This window comes from Pseudophryne corroboree, chromosome 3, assembly GCF_028390025.1.
Source record: "Pseudophryne corroboree isolate aPseCor3 chromosome 3, aPseCor3.hap2, whole genome shotgun sequence".
Taxonomy (NCBI): domain Eukaryota; kingdom Metazoa; phylum Chordata; class Amphibia; order Anura; family Myobatrachidae; genus Pseudophryne; species Pseudophryne corroboree.
Window position 1 is genome coordinate 473,201,927 of NC_086446.1, and position 16,593 is coordinate 473,218,519.

Here is a 16,593-nt window from a genome sequence, read left to right on the forward strand (position 1 = left end):
TATTTGCAATATTATATTTTTTGTAATCAAACCATAGAAATATTTTTCAGATAAAAAAATTCTTAATCTAGCATATTCTCCATGTTTCCTGGCGAACTTGTGAGCCTGTGATGTCAAAGCTACATCCCTAAGTGTAAGTGAGTGTGCAATTAATATTTCTGTGTGCAGGTAGCTGCAAAGGACTACCTGGTGTCAGTACATTGAGTCTTTCCTTTGCTGGTGGCAGTTACCATTTTTTATTAACCGAACATGGTGAGGTAACTATAAATCACTGGTGGCGATTTTCAGATTGAGGTATCCGGAGAATCGGCTGACCAGTCATGACAGTAGGGTAAAGAGGGGTACGTAATGTAGCGTATGGTATAGAAGGTTCAGTGATGTAGTGTAGGATATAGAGGGGTCAGTGATGTGCCGTAGGGGATAGAGGGGTCCGTTTTTAGATCCCCTGTTTCATCCTTGCATTTATTTTTCTGCACCTTTCCTTGCATGACACATCTGTTTTACTTTCCTACATTACCAGAACATCTGATGTACCTCTGCTTGAAGTCACCATACTGGATTCTGCTGGGAAAACCTTTTCTGCAAATCCTGATTCCCTCTAGCACACCATTGCACCTCAGCTGATGCAATACCAGATCATGTTCCATTGAACCTTTAGGAAAATATATTACAGACGTTAAGATGCAATTCCAGGGCCTGTTTTGCAAAATGTTCCCGTAAACTATCATTTTTTATTAGTGTATAAATTGTAGCCTATTGTTGTTAGCCATCAGAGCAAAGGTTCTAAATTGACCATTTTTGCAACCCGCAATACGATTTGCATACATAGCAGGAATGTATCAATTATCGCATGCAGGAACAGAGCTTGAGAGAAAACTCTGGCCCTTATTCAGATCTGATCGCAGCAGCAAATTTGTTAGCTAATGGGCAAAACCATGTGCACTGCAGGGGGGGGGGGCGGCAGATATAACTTGTACACAGAGTTAGATTTGGGTGGGGTGTGTTCAAACTGAAATCTAAATTGCAGTGTAAAAATAAAGCAGCCAGTATTTACCCTGCACAGAAACAAAATAACCTACTCAAATCTAACTCTCTCGGCCACCCCCGCACTTACCCGGTGATCGGTGTCCTGGTGCACTCCTTTGTCTCCTGTCATCTATCTGCCGGCTCGAGCTATGTGACCCTGTCATCTGATGTAAACTGCTATAAATGCAGGTATACAGCAGCATCAGATGACCGGGGTCACAGTGCAGGAAGCCATGACCAGAGGCACCGAGGAGCGCACCGCAACACTGATTACAATGGGGTAATTTTATAAAATGATGGTGATCAGCCTGTGGTAGACATGCTTATTAGACACACATCACCAGTGCCGGCTCCCAACTCTGCTCTGCCTGTCAGAACAGAGAACGGAGTCGGGAACTGGAGGGAACCTTTGGATAATGCTGTCTGAAGATAGCGTTATTATCACAGGGATGCCTCTGTTATTTTTTCAAAATTTTTTTTTAGTAAATTCAGCCAGATCGCATCTCCCATTCTGATTGTTATAAAAAATTGTGAATTATAGGGTTTGGAGTAGTTTTTTTTTTTCAAGAAAACTGCTCCAAAAGCCCTTAATACATTCCAGTTTTTAGTAAAAATAATATTAATAAATATACCCCATAGACTGGTACTATATCTGCAAGAGTACTCGCATTATAGATAGCCCCACTATATATATAATGCTGGACAAATTCCCATTTTCAGAGTGTTGACTGTAAAACTATTTTAATAAATAGGCCTCCTGGTATACAAGCTTGTATGTGGCTGAGGTTCTTACCTGGAGTTTTGGTCTCATTGGGAATAAGGCAACGTACAAAGTGAGGGTGTGTTGTCCTAAGATTGGTCATCAATTTATTTAAATTTTCCTGTAACAAATGGGAGATAAGCATCACTTACAGGCATGGTCTTTTGAGCTGACTGATCTAACATGGCAATTTAGTAATCAATAATTTATGCAAATGCTGTAGTGGAACAGCACAGGTTGTCCTGCACATCTCTGTTGGCTGTTAATGGAAATCTGTGATATTGGGAGGAAATGGTCCAAATACCAGCTACTCACAGACATAGCTTCTAATGGAATTACCTCCATAGAAATCATTTCTCCAGTACTTTATGGCCATCGCCAGCACAGCTAATGTACTGCCTCCATAATCACCAGGTAAAGCTTAGTATTTAGCTTGTAGACAACTTGGAAAGCGATGTAGTATATATTACTGTATATTACTGAGCTGACTTACCCGGAAAAGGGCAGATACTGTCTGGAAAGAGGAACCCTTCTTTTTGCCACCTTTCTTTCCACCAGCACCATCTGGAGTATAAAAACACATGTTTTATTCTTATCCTTATTTATACTATATCTATATTAAATACATTTTGTTGCATTTAACGGAGACTAGGAGCTCACTCTGTCATTTTACTGTTTTTTTACCAATGATTTTTAGGCACACATTTATCAACAATTCACATTTTAAATGTGATTATGGCACAAACATTTTGTCCCAACTCACAATGCGGAATTTGTTCCTAGAAAACACTGTAGCCTAGCATTTTGTATGCAGATACAGGTGCGGTCGCACACAGAATAAAGGCGTGCTGCATATCATTTTAATCAGCAGAGTCTGCTTGTGCGATGTGAATAAGACACATTTTTGGCATAAAAGGATGCCTGATGCTAACGGAGTTGCATGGGAACTGCCGGCTCACTCATGCCAGGCATCTCCCGCTGCGTGACATATTGGGGCAAGATGTATGAGGACACATATGTACATCCTGGCGATACTTAATTTTTATGAAAAAAATTTGAATACATTTGTTTTAGCAAAATATTGGTGTGAAATTGAATGATAAATATGTCCCTTAGTGATCCTTTACTGGTAGCAATATTTATCATAATCAAATTTAATTCAATACTGCATCCTATAAAACTTTCCCAAAATGATATACACACTACTTCTTAAATAATTGGAAAGACCAATCAATTACTGCTACAAATAAAGCCCAGCATGACTAGCTCTCTGTCTTCTATTAGACAGTAAACTGTATATCATACTCATAATAAATAGCATGCATATTATTTTAACCTGCGTCAGTTGCGGAATAGCTGGAAAAAAGATATGCCAATGTTTTCAGAGAAGACTTCTGGTAGAGCCCAATGACCGTTTCATTCAGTGGGTCCTTGTTCTTGTCAAGCCAGCCACTGATGTTGTAATCCACTGTCCCTGCATAGTGGACCAGAGAGAAGTGGGCCTCGGCTTTGCCTTTGGCTGGTTTGGGCTTCTGGAAATTATTGGACTTGCCAAGATGTTGGTCATACAGCTTGTTCTTGAATGAAGTGTCAGTTGCCTTGGGGAACATGCACTCCTCTTCAAGGATGGAGAAGATGCCCATTGGCTATGTAGCACATAAAATGTAGTTTTTATAAATAATACATTCATAGCTTATTCAAATGGAAACATATTTAATAACACATCTGAGAAGCAATAATAACATTGACAAAGGACAAAATACCTTCTCAATAAGCTCAATGCAGGCAGCCAAATCCATGCCGAAGTCAATGAACTCCCACTCAATTCCTTCCTTCTTATACTCCTCTTGCTCAAGCACAAACATGTGATGGTTGAAGAACTGTTGCAGTTTCTCATTAGTAAAGTTAATGCAAAGTTGTTCCAAGCTGTTGTACTGAAGAAACAGATGACAGTTGATGATGATCAATGACTACCGGTAATCAACTAATACCATTTAACAAGGTGTTACAGACATTGACTGAGCGCAACATTGACACAAGCAGGGTTTTCATTTTGTGTTTTTATCACTCTGGTTCATTGGGTTAATGCAACATATTGATCACTTACATCAAATATTTCAAATCCAGCAATATCCAGTACACCAATGAAAAACTGTCTTGGCTGCTTCGTGTCCAATTGCTCATTGATTCTTGTGACCATCCATAAGAACATCTTCTCATAGACTGCTTTTGCCAGGGCGCCAACATTGTTGTTTACCTGGTTAACAAATCAAAGGCTCCATTAACTCCCTTGTCATGATGTAAATACTATATTATCTTTCTTGTAGTGTAACACAAAAATATTAATATGGCTTTGTATAAATATGCTCCAGCATAATTGTACAAAGTAACAATATAATATACATATATATATAAAAATATATGTATTTATCTATTTATACCTAGTAGTAATATTGATTCAATTCCTGTTGAAGAAAACCAAGTACTCTTAATGTTATTGCTGCTTGGTAATTTCACTCAAGTATCCTGGCTATTCTTTATGAAAATGTTTCCAAATGTTTTATTCTTTTTACAGAACCAAGCACTATAGCCAGGGGCGTCTCTAGAGAGGAGGGGACCCGTCTGCAGACTCCGTGTGTGGGCCCCCTCCTCTCCCGTAGCCGTTGCGCTGCTGCTAGCGCTCTGAGCGCTGTAGACTCTGGCACAGTGCCAGAGTCTACAGCGCATGCGCAGGACTCCAACAAAAATGGCCGCCACTTCATTTTTTTTGTGGTCACTGCGCGACGGCTATGGGAGAGGAGGGGGCCCACACACGGTCAACGATGGACTCCGGAAAGGTAAGTATAGGAGAAATGGGTGCAGTGTGTGCATTGTGGACCCCCCCTGGACTCAGTGGCCCATGTGCACTGCACACACTGCACCCATTATAGAAACACCAATGACTATACCTAGCCTCACACACTTCAATATGGTCATAGGGGCAACTGCTGAAAGAGAGGATTTGTGGTCATTTTCTTTATACTCTTAAAGGTGAAATTGTCAACCACTATATGTTGGTGTCTTGTTAGCTGATGAACACACACACACACACACACACACACACACACACACACACACACACACACACACACACACACATGCAGTCTTCAGCCAACATGATATTTTACTCACTAAAATGTCACTGAAAGATGTTGAGTGGAATTGCAAAAACATTAGATACACACAGATACAAACACAAACAGAGTGAATACTTGCCAATAGGGTCCTAAATGAAACAAAATGAGGTATTGCTAGCTTTACCAGCAGCAGTTGTGTGTGATGAAAAGCTTGATAGTGATGACATTATCCAATTTTTGTCTACATTTTACACTATTGATGTGTATACAGTAGAGATGGTTTTGGCCATTCCTCCTAACATTTCTAAACTATAATTTGGGACCCTGAAGCAGCTGAGGACAGGTACTTCCCAAAAAGTGGTGGGGCCTCACAAGGAAGGGTGCATGGCCTTGTGGCATGTACCCATGTTAATCACTGTGGGGAAGTACCCAGCATTTCCAGAGATGCTGTGCAAACCCCCCGCTCTCCCAGCACAGTGAACAGATGCAGTGTGCATGTGCACTGCACTGTCCCAGGACAGTTGGGAGGTATGGGTTGGTGCTGAGAGATATTATAGTGGTAAAATGCATTCTTACCTGTTGCACAGTCTGGCCTTTAGTGACATATTCATTTCCAACTTTGACTCTGGGGTAGCAAAGCCCTTTAAGAAGCTCAGAGGAGTTTAGATTCATCAGATAGGCGATCTTATCAGCAACTGGAAGGAAAATAAACACCTTTATCTACAGTGCAAGAAAGATTCACTCAGACCTAAAACAACTTTACTGAACAAATTACTGTTAGTGCAGGGCAAAAACATAATATAAATATTTTCTGCTAGATGTTAAAGCCAACAACATAGCAGAAGATTATACAATACATATTGGACTGTGCCTGAATATATGAGGAGCTAAATAGGATGGAAACCAGAATGCAATTATAAAATTAAATGCTAAATTTGGATATATTTGGATATATTTTTTACAGAAATGAATCAATAAAGAAATATTGGGGGACCATTTATAAATAACACTAACTGACAAAAGATAACTTCACTTAACTGCTAATCCAGACAAATGCATTAGTGTGACCATGCTTAACTACAGGCTGATACATTGCCACATCCTATTGGATTACACGGGATATGCACCCTGATATTTAATTTGGACTCTAATTCTGGACTGGACCACTAACAGCCTAGAAAAAACGGGATTTCCCCTCGCAGCTAATACAGACTGCCATCTATTGCTGGAATACTATTGAGAACACTGCTCAAACATCCGGGATTGACAAGATGTATTAAAGATCGTGGACCGTAAATGGAGTGATTCCTAGTCAGGGTATGAACTCTATTATCATTGGAACATCATTAGTGGCATTTTGACATGACATATACAGTATGTAAGACTATCCTATTTGAGAGCATTGTGGCCTTTTGACATGTTTTTAACAGTAATTTGATATAGGTTTAAAATAAAACTGAATATTTAATGGAATAAATGTGTTTTAATTGAAACAATACCGCTTTGTATATTGTTATTCAGCCAGCGCTGATATACCACTATTTCATTTCTCTATATATAGTTATATTTGGGGACTGACACTCCCCAAATACCAGCTGCTGCTGACCGCGCACTCAGATCAATATACTTTGTTCTTAACTACAGAAAGTCTCATACGGTGTGTTTAGATGATGATAAAGCCCAAACGCTGTTCTGGTTCTTAGTAAATCAGCTTTCTGGTATGCAGTCTTTATGTCGAAAGTCACTATGTGAAATGGTATTTAAAGACTTTTAACCATGTGAGTCTTATCATTTTAAAGATGTGTTCTACTTTTAATCTACCTACTCTTAAAAACCCAATGATATATGTTTTAAAAGAACATAACTTTTTATTTCTCCATTTTACAATGCTGCATTATAATTCCTTTAAGATCCAGAGTTTATGTTGCTCATAGCAACCAATATATGATTCATTATTAAAAGTGCACTAGATATTTCAAATATTTTCATATACAGTATATGGCAAGAATACTAAAAAAACATGTATATATTAAAAATAAAATGCAATTTTTCCTCTTTTTCTATCTTATATGTAGTATTACTCCTGCTTCACATGGTACAAGCTCTTCATCTATACCCTGCATGCATTCTGATAGAATCTTCTAACCTTCTGTACCATCAGGCTCGGCCTGCTCCTCTCTTTGCTTCTGCTTGAACTTCATGTTACCATAGTGTATTACAGCACCTGTCAGCTTGTAAATGGATACCTTTTCATCAGCGGAGAATCCCAGGATATCAATGGCACTCTATGGATTAAAATAACATAGCTCACAAACCCAGCCTCATTCATTTAGAGTCTATCCGTGTTGAGGTCAAAAGCTACATGCAAAGATTAAGGCTGTAGGTGATAGAGGGTGAAAGAGCAAGAAAAAGAATCTAATATACAATATATTATATACAACTGCTGAAAGCATCATGTTGAATGCTGTACAATTAGGAAGTGTTTCTCTATCTTGCAGTACCATGGGATACCCAGGGAAAAGGGAAGTATAGAACACTGATGCACTCAGTGATTTTGATGTAGTCCACTCCACTTAGGAAAGAAAAACTGTGTAAAATAGTGTTGGCTGGACTTCAACTAGCTCAATTTCAGATCTTTAACCTATTCTATCTGTTTAAATATTTGAGGTTTGGGAAGAAGGGAAATAAATAAATATTATGTTACACTTTTAAACAAATCCCCACCCAAATCCAGAATGGGTGCACATCCTGGTGACTGAATTCTGACAGCTGGGATCCCGAAAGAGGAGACACCATGGCGATGGACAGGTAAGCCGCTGGGAGGGGGGAGGTTTAGGTTTAGGCTGCATTTCGGGAAATTACGGTTAGGCTGCGTCCTGGGGGGGTTAGGAGTAGGCTGTGGGGAAGGGGGGTTAGGCACCCCCATAAGAGGGTTAGGGTTAGGCTGCGGGTGGCGAGAGTTAGGTTTAGGCAGCGGGTATGGGGGGTTAGGTTTAGGCACCTCCAGGGGTTGGTTAGGGTTAGGCACTAAGGGGGGAAGTTAGGGTAGGCTGCGGGTAGGGAGGGTTAGGGTTAGGGGAGTGGGGAGAGGGGAGAACACCCCTTACTCACCCCTGTTGGATTTTCAACCATCGGGATCCCGGCGTCAGTATTTCAAATGACGGGATTCCGTGTGGTGGAATTACATACTGATCCCTACTGGACACACTGCTGAATTCCTTTTACAGTTCTCATACTTACATCAGTAGCTAACAGTTCTTCCGTGTCATCGATGCTAGCCACTGAAATCTCCCCTTGGCTTACAAATGGGTAGTCATATGGGTTAGTGGTGATCAGAAGCATTTCTGGAATTATATTAAATATAGGAATAACATTAGAATTGTTGCTGGCAATGCTGGATTCCTGTGAAAATAAAACACTTTATTTTAAGTCAGGTTTATGAACAACCAAAAAAACAAGTGACTTAAAGCAAGACTGTATTATTATTATTATTATTATTATTATTATCTTTTATGTATATGGTGAAACTAGGTGCAGTAAAGAGATTAAACAACCCAATTTTATGGTATAAAATAACATACTGTATAACAAAATTATTAGAACCTGTGGAAGGGTCCGCGTTATTCAGGACACTGTGGCCCAGAAATTCTCATCAAGTTTTATGTGCTGTGCAGCTGTAAGGATGCAGCTGTGCAATACCGTACAGCTAATATGCTAATGCAGCAGGAGACATATGATGAAAATAGACGCCTCCTGTCTGCTTCCGTGATCCACTTGTGAGTCTTAAGATGCACCATTGGCTCACACTGCATGACCATCGGTCAAATGAGTAACCTTCAGGTTACTCAGATTTCCATCTCAGGTCCACAGCCGAGGTCAGTAAAGCGCTGGAGCAGTTGAGCGATTCTAGCTTGCAGCTTTAAGAGGAGTCTTACCACTTTGTCGGCAAGAGTCAAAGGTTCTAGACAGGCATGACCTGGCTTTGACAGATCAAAAACTGAAAATAAATAAATAAAATGTGGTGGTCCGAATAGCGAAAATGCTTTTCGAAAATAAATAAAATATATTTTTCTCTTCTAATATCATCTGATATCGCCAATTTATGATGGTATTAGTGCCTCAGTTCTTAAATAGGCTTATACCAGAGATATCACTAGATGGGGTTAGGATTTTAAAGTTTACTTCTATTGAGTTTTGTTAAAGAAATGGAAAAAGAATGTGCATAAATAGTAGCGCTCTCCAATCACCACATTATAAACATATCACCTTAAGTAAATGAAATGGAATCAATGTAACTGATTCACCATTTACATGCAGGAATAGCCTCTGACCTCCATGTGACTAATGGAAAGAAGATTATCACAAACAGAAATGAGGTGGATTCACCGGTTAGGTACCTTTGTACCGAGGGGGCTAAACGGTGAATTCGAACTGAAGTGTTTTCTACCTTACTTGGTTTTTTCTTCTGTTTTTTGGATATTCAGATGTCCTTTATATATTTATATACTATTTCTATGTTTTAAATATTTATAAGTTTTTTGTTTTCTTTTTTATACATGTTTTTTTGAGTTTTATGATATCGGGACATTTGTGATGCTGGACAATTTTGGTTGGATTCCCTATTCCGGACCAGTCCCTGACAGACAGAGGACAATATGTGCTAGATGGAACGCAAATAGAAGAATTTCCGGAAGGTGGAACGCATGTTACCCTCAGAAGGTACTTCCGCTTCCCGGTTTGCGTCTTTTAGCAGAAGTAAAGTACCGGGGAGAAGCCAATTAGCGGTAATGAGACTCAGCTGCTTATGAGGATGTTTTAGGGTTTAAATAGTGTTCGAGTGAGCCATTCAAACCACGCTTCTGACGAAGGACCACGTGTCCGAAACACGTAAAGCATGGCTTGCTTGTTTTGTCAACTCCTGGATACATCCATATCCTTGTGGTATCATCCTTGCGGAGGTGGAGCCGTGCATCCGGAGCTCGGTCACCCGATCACCCATTCTATATCTGGTGTTCAAGGATCCCCTTGAGACAAAACCATCCAAGATTGGTGACATGTCCAATGGAGTTCTTTTGATATGCTGTTTTTATATTCATGTTTATGAGTGCGATCTGTGAAATAAATTTGTCCCCATTTTAAGGAATACTACACTATGTCTGCCTCTTTTCATGTGTCTCCCTGTTTTTTCCTGTAAAAAGGGAAATAGGAGACACGTGTTTTTGCAGGTTCAGACTACTTCTTGGAGGGATTCAGCAGGACTGTTATTCATATATGAGAACTTTGTTCCACACTTCAGGCCTCATCTAGTCACATGGAGGTCAGAGGCTATTCCTGCATGTAAACGGTGAATCAGTTACATTCATTCCATTTCATTCACTTAAGGTGATATGTTTATAATGTGGTGTTTGGAAAGCGCTACTATTTATGCACATTCTTTTTCCATTTCATTATTGTTTGAGTGTGTTTTGGATGCACATTTTATGTACATTGTGTAGCTGCACCCCAATTTTATGCGCATTTTCTTCAGAGTATTTTTTTCTGTTCATTAGGTTTTGATAAATACTCATGAAAAACATTCCTTACCGATCAATTCTGGCTTCTTGTTGGACATGATCTGGTAGAAGATGTGATAACTCCTCTCAGCTTTCAGCTGAAATGTTACTCTGGATTTCTCAAGCAGATCTAAAAAAAAAAAACGTTATGGGTAACATGAACATTACACTGAAATATATTTTATTTGAAAAAACTATGTCTCAGATCTATCCGGATAGAACAGAGATGTTTGAGAGATATTTTGTCTGCTATTCTTTGTCATCATAATGCGGATATTTTAAAAATTCTAAATTACCTCTAGGGAAATGCCGGCTGTCACTATATTGACAGCGGCATCCCATCTGCTGTAATCACGGCAGCGAGTCCCCTTGCAGACTAGCTGCACTCACCACACATCGGTTCCGGTGGCTCACTTCACTTGCCACAGATTCTGTCCCCACTCAGGTGGTGGTGTGGACCCACCAACCAAGTGGGAATACCGAGCATTTGTAGAGATTTTAGGTGTTGGTATTTCACCGGCTGTCAGGATTCCAGTGTTGGTCTCCTGAATGCTGGGATTCCAACAGCCGGTATATTGACTGCATCCCGTGTATAGTTTATCTCAGCAGAAAAATTGATTACAGTACGGAAGCTTACACTAATATTATGTGGGCCATACATCAGATCTGTGATTCCCAGATGATAATCCAATCTACTGATTGGCAGACATCGATGATCTGTGATCCATTGGGAAATCAGGGAAATTCATAGTGTTAAAATCCCTGAATAATTTTTTGGTCATAATCGTCAAATTGTGCCGATATAGTACATAGCTTTATATGAAAGGTAGCTTGTAGATCTGCAGATGATGTGGGATTACAAGTCCCAATGAGTGTACAATAGTAAATCTGTGGCTGATGATGGGATTTAAATTTCCACAACATTTGGTGAAGCAACGGTTGACTATATAACAATTTCCTTTTAAGGTTGCTTACATGTTTCAATATCAGCAGAAGACAGTTTTCCAGTGGTGCCAAAATGGATTCTAATGAATTTACCCTATAAAATAAAGAAGTAAAAAATCAGAATAAACAAGTTGCCAGGTCTGGAATCCCCCTTCAGCAATAATCCACAGTTGTTGCAATGCTATCTGTGGGCAAGAGCTGGGGATACAAGTCCAAACAATTATTTAATTGTTCATTTATAAGATACCGGTAGCAAGCTGCAGACTATTTCAGGGCAGGAGGAATATACATTCCTAACTAAATTAAAATGTTTGCACTTATGTCTACATTCAATTTCAAGGGAAGCAGAGAAATGGTTTTGTGGCAAAGAGGGTACTTTGCCACGTCCTGATACTCACAACATGCCTCACTACCTGGGACAAGGGGCTGATAGGGTTCATAGTTCTGCTCCTCAGTACAGAAAAGGTAATTCATGCAGCTGATCTATCTGGGTTTGACTGATTGTTTAGTGAAAATATAAAGGTTTGTGGGTACCGGTGGGTGGGGCTTCCAATGCTGACGAGCAGCCGGATGACAGAGGGGCTGCTGTGTGTATTAGCTAGTGTTTAGGGAAGCCATGCTTGGTGAACACATGTGATGTACAAAATTTGTGAAGAGTAAAAAAGCCACCTGATAAAGCAACCAAAGGGAAGAGTCATTCTTTGTAAAGCAGACCTTTACAAAGTGGTGTCTGAAGTTTACAAAGGGGTCAGACCTATTTACAGTTGACATTTTATTCATTTTTTATTTTTTTTTGCTACTTGCCCACGTAAATATTTTGGCCAGTTAAAAAACAAAAGAGGAGGGAGCTTATGGATATTTTGAGTGCTATTAACAATTTAGAGAATATCTGCTCACAATGCGTAGATGAGTGTCAACACAAATTATAGCCCTTTCTACATGCTATTCATATTTGAAGAAAACAAAATGTTTTGTTTTTTTAAGAAAGTCAAAAATGTGGCACCTCTATAGCACTTCAAAGGGAGATAGCAGCCTTTAAACCAAATGGTTAACCCACAAATAACCAAAGATATATCAAGAAATATGTTTGTTTCACACTCTCCACACTATAAACTACTCATAGTATTTATGAACATACAACTTACGAAACGGGATGAATTGTCATTCCTCACGGTCTTCGCATTACCAAAGGCTTCCAGCAGAGGGTTGGCCTGGATAATCTGATCCTCCAGGGTGCCCTGTAATAGAACTATCGAGTTAGATGGCTCTATTATGAACAGCCAATGACCAATTGAGCTCAATTATTTGCCATCATTATGCAATTATAGATGTTACTGTGGTAAAGACATGGAAAACTGGGATCACTGGAGAACACTAGTTGGATTGTTTTCCTCCTATCTCTATTTCCTGTGCCAAAAAAAGCCATGTTCTACAAAATATCATATTTATGGTGGGTTTATGTGTGTTTTAAGATGCAGAATATGGTGAATGCATAGCTATACCTTGGCTTTGGAAGTTTCTTCTTTCTTTTTGTCACCCACAGATGCAATTGTTGCAAAATACTGGATGACACGTTTCGTGTTCACAGTCTTTCCTGCTCCGGATTCTCCGCTGGGGATGAAAAATTAAATGACAACATAAGGTGTTAATTACGGCAAAACCTTTAATAAACCATAAATGGAAAGACTCTGTTTTATACATTTTTAAGAAGAGATTATTATTTCTAGATAAAAATATTTAAAAAAAAAATTAGATTGTTTTTCCTGCTCTTATCTTATTCATTAATGTCCTGTTTTGGTTGTTTTGGATATTGAGGAAGACCTACTGAAGAAGAGGCCATCTAGACTGCAAGATTTGAGTGACTAGTAGAAATCACACAAACTAGATACTACTGCACACTAAAAGAGAAAGTGTGGGCAATGAAAACTAAATTACAAAACAGTATCCTTTTTTAAACCATTACAGGTTTTTTTAAAATACTTTCACCTGGGCAGTCTTACTACAGTATATAGCATAAACTTTGTCAAGAGAATGAAACCATGAGGTTTCATATATTTCACCTGCCTAATAGCTACAATTGCCAGAAACTGACAAAGAATGGAGAAAATGTTTTACATTCAAGTCAACTCTTCATTTTCAGATAGGGTTCTCCTTTATTACAGTTTTCCAAAAGTCTAATTTTTCCCTTTGATTTATCAGATTACTTTGTTTTTCCACTATGTATTCTGCTAATTCATTTCTATCCATAGACATCCCCTTAATTACACAGCTTAACCTGTGTTTATGTATTTGAATAGTCAATTAAAAATATTGTACTCAAAAAATTTTTATTGCTTAAAACATTAACTTTTTATTTTGAGATACCCTTGTATATAATCCTTGGGTTGGTCATATGTCTGCGGTAAAAATGAAGAATTTATCAAAATCCTTTACACAGGGGTATATTAATGCCTGAGGAGGCCCATGTGCAGTGGGTCCCCTCCTCGGAGCAATCCCCCTATCCCCCAATCTTACAGTACCTTGTGATGGCAAGCAGGTACTTCCACCTGCTCAGCACCATCTTCCAAGTGATGTTCGGGAAGATGGCGCATTTTCACAAGAAAGAAAAGATTCTGGCACAGTGCCAACGTTTTTGCTTCCATTGTGCTGCACCATCTACCCGAATATGTCATTATGAAGATGCCTCGGAGAAGGGGCCCAATTGCTGACACAAGATAAGTATACTCTTGGTGCTGGGTGTATGGTGTGGGTCCTCCCTGGACCCAGGGGCCCGTTTGCATCACACACCCTTATCCCATTATAAATATGCCTATGCCTTTACTTGTTACGTATTATTCCATTTCCTCCTCTAATTAATCCTATTCATAGGTTTTATGCTACAAAAAAGTTTTGGTTCACAGAATGTAGAATATTAGATTTTTGTAATCTTTTTTTGGCATTTACAAAAATGTGATTTTTTTTATATGTCCATATATTGTCAGTAAAGTTTGTGGGTAGCAGTAACAAAACAAGTAAATAAACTAGAATTATACTGTACATACGTGATCAAGATAGACTGGTTTTCACGATCTGAAATAAAAAAAAAGTTAAATATTTTTGGTCTATTCTGTAATTATTTAAATTATTTAGTAAGCATTTCTTTCTCTATTACACTACAATACATGGTATTTTGGTGTTACAATTCATGAAAACTGAGTCAAAACAAAATAATTATCACAATGTTTTCTGATTATCTTTTCATCCTGAAATCACCCTCTCCTTAAACTCCTTCGCTGACTCCCCTTCCTCTATAGAATCTAGTATATGCTCCTCACTCTACTATTCAAAGGGGATGTAGTTGGTACCCCAAAGTTCTAGATGCCTGCGGTTAGAAGACCAGCACCGGAATTCCAACACTGCTCAGAATCCCAATTCCAGAATCCCAACAGTCAACATCATGAATGTACTGTAAGTATGCCGGGGAGGGTTAGGCTGCAGGTGGAGATTAGGGTTAGGCACCAGGGGAGGGTTAGGGTTAGGCTGCTGGAAGGGAGGTTTAGGGTTAGGCTGTGGGTAAGGAGGGTTAGGGAAAAAGTAAGGGGGAGAGTTAACCTATTTACCTAAATGTGTCAGGATTCTAACAATAGGGATGCCACTGTCGGGATCCCATACTCAACCCATTGAAAGCACACTTACATTAACATCATCATCTCAATCCACACTTCTCTCAATCTTTTTTCTATTCCTCTTATTGTCACCTTGCCTCTACACTGATTGGAGGTAATCCAATTCCATTTCTACATCTAATACTTCTCCAGTGCTGCTCCTCATTCTCTAGCCCCATCAGACTGTAAACCTGCCCGCTTGGATTTAAATATTTCCTGAAAACACAGCTGTTAAATAAATTACTTCTCAGACTCTTAACTCACACCCTCTGTCCATGCTCCTCATCTCTTCCCAGTTTACCTGCCAGTTTTACCTCCATTCCCTACACTGTAAGCTGTTATGAGCGGGGCCCTCCACCATCTTGGTTCTCAACCTATACTATCATTGTCTTCGGTGGGCTTCCACTTACTGTGAGTCGGATTCTCTGTGAACCCTTCCAGGTCGCTAGGGTGTATATGTATTAAGCCGTAAAAAGAGTGGAAAATTGGAAAAGCTGCCTCTAACACCCAATCAGCTTTATCAATTGCATTCTATAAAATGATAGGCAGAAGCCAAATGATTAGCTGTTATGGCCAACTTCCCCATTTCTTCACTCTTTCCAGTGCTTTATACATCCCCCCAGGTCATTAATAGCTGAATAATTAACTCATTGTTAGAATTATTTTTCCTCTGTGCTGTCTGTATAACCCATTTCATACTGGATTTTCTGTGCAGTGCTACGGACACTTGGCAATCCCATATAACTAAAATATAATTACAAATGCACTTGATGTCATCATTAGTTATCTCTAATAGGTATATATATGTCCACCCACTTGGCGTATAATTTAATAAGCCTTATCTATGAATCTGGCAGACAATATATCACATAGATACAATATGATCCCTGTATAGTTGTGTTTTATAATTTTATTGACTCACCAGTCAGCATGGACTGATAGGCGTTATCAGAGATAGAGAAGATGTGTGGTGGAGCCTCCTGACGCTTTTTCCCTCTGTACCCATTAACCACCTCAGGGTTGTACACAGGCAGCCACTTATATGGGTTGACAGTGACACAGAACAGGCCTGAATATGTCTGTCCATGAAACATAATGAAACCAGATTAAAGACAAAAATAAATCACCTGTTGATAATTAGATATGGGATGATTAACAATGCCTGTTATATATTGACAATAGAGAAATGCAATCTCTTTTCACATGACAGCTTTTAAATTTGTATATAGACATAATTTAGGCACACTTGTGAAATCTTATCCTGACATTACTGGATACTACAATTTACCAAAATGTTTTGTCATCAGATCATGGAACTCAAACATAATGTATGTTACGGGCATTTTGCGTCTTTTTCTAAAACCATTGCTTTATCTTTTCAGCTTTTTTTTACTTAAAATTTTCTTGGGATATGATGAAAGCTGGACTCTGGCTATAACTGTACCCAGTGTTGTGTTATATAGAAGAAACACAAATAACTCTGCCTGATCATCTAAACGTGATACTTGAATATCATAGAAGGAAGAAAGGTAAATGAAGCAAAGTGTTTT

General features: G+C 39.0%; 1 protein-coding gene across 1 annotated transcript in view; it reads right to left on the reverse strand.

Annotated features, from left to right (window-relative positions):
- Positions 1-16,593, reverse strand: part of LOC135056060 (myosin-1B) — a 42,914-nt gene that overhangs the window by 20,031 nt on the left and 6,290 nt on the right. The window contains exons 5-19 of the mRNA XM_063960784.1: positions 15,966-16,122; positions 14,441-14,468; positions 12,902-13,010; positions 12,545-12,637; positions 11,430-11,493; positions 10,486-10,584; positions 8,143-8,246; positions 7,049-7,187; positions 5,479-5,597; positions 3,894-4,043; positions 3,550-3,720; positions 3,123-3,432; positions 2,280-2,350; positions 1,820-1,907; positions 535-652 (exon numbers count right to left, since the gene is read on the reverse strand). Coding sequence (XP_063816854.1) covers positions 535-652; positions 1,820-1,907; positions 2,280-2,350; positions 3,123-3,432; positions 3,550-3,720; positions 3,894-4,043; positions 5,479-5,597; positions 7,049-7,187; positions 8,143-8,246; positions 10,486-10,584; positions 11,430-11,493; positions 12,545-12,637; positions 12,902-13,010; positions 14,441-14,468; positions 15,966-16,122 — 1,820 coding nt within the window. The remainder of the gene's footprint in view (positions 1-534; positions 653-1,819; positions 1,908-2,279; positions 2,351-3,122; positions 3,433-3,549; positions 3,721-3,893; positions 4,044-5,478; positions 5,598-7,048; positions 7,188-8,142; positions 8,247-10,485; positions 10,585-11,429; positions 11,494-12,544; positions 12,638-12,901; positions 13,011-14,440; positions 14,469-15,965; positions 16,123-16,593) is intronic.